Here is a 6,000-nt window from a genome sequence, read left to right as displayed (position 1 = left end):
ACCGCCGCCACCACGAAGCACCACCACCACCACGAAGCACCAGCCCCCGCGCCAACGCCCTGCCATGCCCCGCCCCGGTCCCCTGCGAGTCACGCCTTCCGCCTTCTGCGCCTGCGCGGCAGATCCCGGCTGGAGGACGCCGGGGAGGCGGGGTGTTGGGGGAGTCGGTGTGCTTGTCACGACGCACGCGCTAAGGGGCGCGTGCTGAGGGCGGTTTGGGGCCTGCGCGGCGCCAGTGGTGCTTCCGGGGGGGCGTGGCGAGGAGGAGGGAGGGAGGAGGAGGAGAAGAAGAAGAAAGGGAAGAAGGGAAAGGGGAAAAGGAAAAGGGACAGGGACGTGCATTGGCGCCTGGTGGGTGCAAGTGAGCGGCGGGTCGTGCCGGGGCCGGGGCCGGTGGCGCTGCGGGGGTGCGGCGGAGGGGAGCGCGGCGCCTTGCCCTGGCTGACAGCGCCGCGGCGCCTGCCCGGCTTCTCGCCCTCCTTCCCAGGCGGGGGCTGCCGCCGCCCGCTCTCTCATGGAGCACGAAGACTGTCCCGAGCTGGTCCCGATAGACGCCGGCGGCGCGGGGGAGACCGAGTCCGGCCCCAGCAGGAAGATTCCCGTGACGATCATCACCGGATACTTGGGTGAGGAGCGGCCTGCCGCGCTTCCCGGCGCTGGGAGGAGCCGTGCGGCGGGCCTGCGGGCTCCGGGTGGGTGGCGCCGGGGTGAGAGGCTGCGCTGCGACCGGGCTGGGGGCTACGGGGTGGCCCGCACTCCGACCGGCCGGCGGAGCGGCGGCCCTGGCGGCAGCGGCAGCGGCGGCGGCAGCAGCGGCGGCGGCCGCCTCCCGGCCCGCGGGTTGGGAGAGCACACCAGACCCTGGCGGCACAGCAGCGGGGAGGCCTCCGCGCTTCGCCGCGCTGCCCGCGCCGTGTCCTCATGCCGCCGTTCCCGTTAGGTTTTGCAGAAGGAGTGTGGACAGCTCTACAAGCTCCCGGTGCTGCTTTCTCCCCAACACCTTTTCAGGGCCCGATTCGTTCTGGTCATGTTTGGCAAACCACTTTTTGCCACTTAATGCCAGAACAGTGTAATGTATTTGCCTCGGTTACGTGCAGAGTGAATTGCAGTCTCACAGATGGGGGTTTGGCTTCCCTCTCTTAAGTCAACACAGTTACTGTGAGTTTCAAGTCTAGTTATACTCGCTAAAGACCAGGGTAAATTTAGGATCGCCAGCACTGTTCTAAAAGTTGTAACTTTGTACGGCAGCATACTCTCTCAAAAAACCCTCAGGGCAGGGGAGGAAGGCTGCTTTACTGAATTTCCCTAGTTGAGATCTTGTGCATGGGATGAAACTGTTAGTAATGTGGTATTACAGAAGTTGTGAACACTTTTTAACAATGATTTCTCAAATGGCAGCTAGTAGCATATCAGTGATTATTGATGACAAAAGAGCTGGTCAGAAAAGGCAGTGGGGGGGAGAAGAATAAGCACCTTTTCCTAAGAGAAACGTAAAAATGAGTTTTCTTGGAAAAGGCTGCCTAGCTGGTAGGGGGCTTGTAAGTTTTTCACATACTGACAACTAGTGAATGGAAAACTATGGGTCTTTTAAAGCTGGAATTTAATGTGCGGGTAGTTCTGACAGGTCAAGTCTCGCTACAAATTAATTTTTACAGTGTTATAATAGAGTGGAGGATACAGAATGAAAACTCCTGTTTCAGAAGAGATCAGATTTGCCTGAAGAGTGCATGTGCATAACAGTATTTGTTTTTTATTGGAAAATTTGAGGGTTTTTAAAAAATATTTTAATAGAAATATGGTCTGTGTTTTAGGAGCTGGGAAAACAACTCTTCTAAATTACATACTGACAGAACAGCATAATAAAAGAATAGCAGTTATCCTGAATGAGTTTGGAGAAGGTATGTAAACCTGCAGAAACATTTTTCTAGCTATAAAATGGCAAATATATAAAATTTTTGGAAATCAATAAGATTGTAGTTTTAAACCCATTACTGAAATTATGGACATAGCTCATAGTCTTCAGAAGGGGAAAAAGTCTTTTGGCTGTTGTTCATAAAATACTGCTGTACATTAATCTGTTTTGTACATAAATTCAGTCCCTCAGAGTCAAGTAAAATGAATGTATCACCATGTTGGAAGTGCTATATGTCCATTTGTCCTACGTGATTTCAAGGAAACGGCAATTAAAATAACATGTTGGTAGATCATACTTTCTTTTGTTTCCCCTCAGCCACTTAGAGATCACAAATTACCCCAAACCAAGAAAATGGGGAGATATGTGCTTGGTGTCAGTGGTTCTTTGAACTCTTTGCTTTCCTTCTCAGGATTTTTAACTGTTATGGCTTTAATTTCATATCTGTACCATAGTCAGTGTTGCTTACAGTTTGCACGCTGGTGGGGGTGGGTTTTTTGTTTTTATCAACAAAGATGCATGCTGCTTTTCTAGTCATGGAGCCTAAAATAAGATGTATAGACAGAACCTTTATTTGATATAGAGGGAGAGACTGACTACCCTTTCTTTTAGCAAAATTTGTGGCATTTATGCTGCGCTTTCATCCTCTGGGATTTGGTCTTAGTAGAACTAACTTGACTTTGGCTTTTAAATTTCTCATAAAACAGAAAATACTAATTTCTGAAGAATCTGTCAGAAACGTGGTCTCAGAAGAAAAAAATATACTTGAAGAGTAAAAATGTATACCAACTTGAATATTTCATATCTCTCTTGCTGGTGTTGTCATGCATGTTTGTAGATTAAAATTACAGTACTACTTATATTTCTAGGCAGTGCCTTGGAGAAATCCCTGTCAGTCAGTCAAGGGGGAGAACTCTATGAAGAATGGCTGGAGCTCAGAAATGGCTGTCTGTGCTGTTCAGTAAAGTAAGGAAGGACTGTTTTATCACTTCTTAAAATGGATTTTGGGGGAAATTGAAGAAGGGAGAAGATACCCAGGATTTGATTTCTAAAACTGGTGGTAGTATTTATTGAGTCTTCTTTTGTCAGATAAAACAAGAATTGGAATTTGGAAGATAGAATTTTATTTCCTTTTGCTGCCTTACTGGGTTTGGAGTTAGTGTCTTTCAGAAAAATAAGCTGAATGCCAACTTATACACCATTGGGGTTTTGTAGGGTAGGGAGCTCTCCCGCTTCTGTTAGTGTTAAATGCTTTTATACAGAAAGCTAAAGATTCAGGGAGGCTGGAACTAGGACTCAAATTTCCTAATGTCCACATTAAGTACTTTGTGTCTGTATGTTGATTAATACTTGAATATTGTATACTTCACGAAGGGTGGAGGGAGAACCTTTTGGTGGCCTAATGAAACAGTATTCCAGATGGTAAGCTGATGGTCACATTAAAAAGCAGGAGCGTATTTGTTTTTGATGTGTTTTTACCCTGCTTGTTTGAATGCTGGATTGTTTGTGCTAAGTTTGTGATAAAGGTGGTGGCCCATTTGTCCTGAAAATTCAGAAGAACTAGTGCTGTGCCTTAAACTGGGATAGTAAGTGGAAAACAGAAGACCCTATTGCACTGTGTTCTACTGGGCTGTAAGGACGGCTGCTATTGCTGCTATGGCAATGGTTTATATACATTGGTTTCTTATATAAAATGCCATACATACGTGCTTCAGACTGACTTTATCAGCTGAGATTTAAGTAGATGACACATCTTAATTTTGCTGTAGGTGAGGTGGAAAGGCAGGAGAACATGTTTCTTTTCCCTCACCCCCTCCACATACCCACTTTCTTTTTGTAATCGCAGCTGCCAAACCAAGTAGCTATATATTTATACAACCCTACTGTCCTTTACAGGATTTTCAGTGTTTGAAAACAAATCTTCATTTAAATCACCTTTATTATGCCTGTCAGAATTAGGCAAATACTATTTTCAGATGAACATTAAACAGAAAGCTACAATTTATCTAATATTAGAGCAGCAGATTGATGACTGAAGTTTCATTGTAGACTGTAAGTCCTGACTCAGGCCATTGCTTTGATGGTACTGACACTGTGTTCTGCATTAGAAGATACATGTTTATACATGTTTTAGCTTGGTTTCTTTGTTCGCAAGTTTAATTGTTTCTTCCTACAGGGACAGTGGTGTGAAGGCTATTGAGAACCTGATGAAAAGGAGGGGAAAATTTGACTATATATTGTTAGAAACAACTGGTTTGGCAGATCCAGGTAATTTACATTATGGCATTCATAACCATGATAATTATTCTGTTCTTATGAAGTGACTTATGAAGTCACTTCACTGTGCAAAATGTAATATAATGTGGTGAGTTGTCTGACACATGCTTTGATTGCTATATAGGCTAAAACTGAATTGGATAAGGTGCAGAAGCAGTGTTGTGGGTGGGGTTGTTTGGTTTGGTGTTTTGTTTTTTTTTTTTGAACTTGCTCTAAATTGACTCTAAATCTTAACAGAAATCCAGCTAAAATATATTCCTAGCAAGAGAAGACACAGATCTTGGAGAAGAGAAGCACACTGAAACTACTAGTTTTCATTAGGCTTTTGCTGTTCTACATTGTTCCTTCTAAAGCATAAATTATTAGCATCTGATATGTTGTTACATTGGTTGTGACAGGCCTTATATTTTGTGAAGTCATAACATATGCTGCGAAACAGACTAATACATTCTTCTGCTAGATACAGAACAATAATAGATCTTACAAATTCCTTGTGTGTTCTTTAGTGATACTTATTATAAAAAGGTGTTTAAAATTGAGCTCATGTTAGTAATAGCTATCTAAAACAAGTTTCTCTGAACCATCTCAATTAAAAATTTGTTGATTGAGAGTGAAGGAAATTCTTAACAGAAATTCAGTTGTTTCCCATTGAGGAGACTGACACTTTCCAGCTCAAAGCTAAATAGTTGTCATGGTAAAGTAATTTTCTTCAAAAGAAAGGACATTGATTTGGCCTCTGTTACACACAAATTCCGTTAGAGTCAAATTGGAAAACTATTAAGCTTTTTGGAAAAAAAATCAATAGATACCAGAAAACCATTAGTTGTTGTGGCCCTTGCTGTATCTTGCACAAGTAAGCACTGTGAAAAACTGACAGGTATTTGGTGTTGATACAGTGTGATATTTGGAGGGATGCATCTTGTCACTTCCAGTGGACAGTTTTAAGTGTTAGAATGAGTGTAGTTACTGACATTTTTTTTTTTTCTGATGTGCTTGATAGCCTTAGGCAGCCTGACAGTAACTAAGGATCTGATAATTGAAAAAAAACAAGTACTGTCATTGCTGTCAGCTCCTCCTGTCCTTCATATTGTGGCACTGATATATGTTAAATTGGTTTGTTTAGTACAAATTGTGATTTTTTTTTTTTCCTCTTTAAAATAAATCTATAGCACACCTTACAGTTGCTACAATCTTTTTAAGGACTATTTTAGCAGACAACAGGAGTAGCATACTCCTAGGCCATATGTAATACACAGATATCAGGTCACACGTTCCAAGTCCTTGATAGAATGGTCCTGGGTAGATGTCGAAATACTTGCTAATTCTTTTTGCTCAAGACTTGTCTGTTTAGTATATTTGATTTTACATCCTGAAGAATACAAATGACCGTATGAAGAAGAGAGAGTACTACATGTTTCATTATTCCAGAAGTACCTCCTATGGATGGAAATTCAGTGGATGATGAGGCCTAGCATGTGAAAAATGCAAGAATCATATAATTGGAATAATTCAGTTTGGAAAGGATGTTAGGAGGTCTTTAGTCCAACGTCCTGCCCAAAACAGGGTCAGCTATAAGACAAGACCAGGTTCTTTGGGATCCAGTCATATATCTCCATCCTCTGAAGATAAACATGACATAACCTCTCCAAGTGACCTGTTCTGTGCCTGCCTTTTCAGGGTAAAAAAAAATTTTTTTCTGATACATGTGGTCTGAACTTTGCTTACTTCAACTTACTACAGTTGTCTTACATTTTTCTGCCACAGTCTCACTGAATCTCCTCAGTGACTCACCTATAGGTATCAGGGAGGCT

General features: G+C 43.0%; 1 protein-coding gene across 1 annotated transcript in view; it reads left to right on the top strand.

Moving 5' to 3' along the window:
- The first annotated feature begins 270 nt into the window (after positions 1 to 270).
- Positions 271 to 6,000, top strand: part of LOC104364031 (COBW domain-containing protein 1) — a 28,450-nt gene continuing 22,720 nt past the window's right edge. Inside the window, 5 exon segments of the mRNA XM_042804815.1 lie at positions 271 to 351; positions 488 to 626; positions 1,812 to 1,898; positions 2,782 to 2,878; positions 4,089 to 4,180. Coding sequence (XP_042660749.1) covers positions 515 to 626; positions 1,812 to 1,898; positions 2,782 to 2,878; positions 4,089 to 4,180 — 388 coding nt within the window. The 5' untranslated portion in view covers positions 271 to 351; positions 488 to 514.

The sequence above is a fragment of the Tyto alba genome, unplaced genomic scaffold (genome assembly GCF_018691265.1).
Source record: "Tyto alba isolate M040663 unplaced genomic scaffold, T.alba_DEE_v4.0 Super-Scaffold_42, whole genome shotgun sequence".
Taxonomy (NCBI): domain Eukaryota; kingdom Metazoa; phylum Chordata; class Aves; order Strigiformes; family Tytonidae; genus Tyto; species Tyto alba.
Note: the sequence above shows the minus strand (reverse complement) of the source record. Positions and strands in the feature narration are given on the sequence as shown.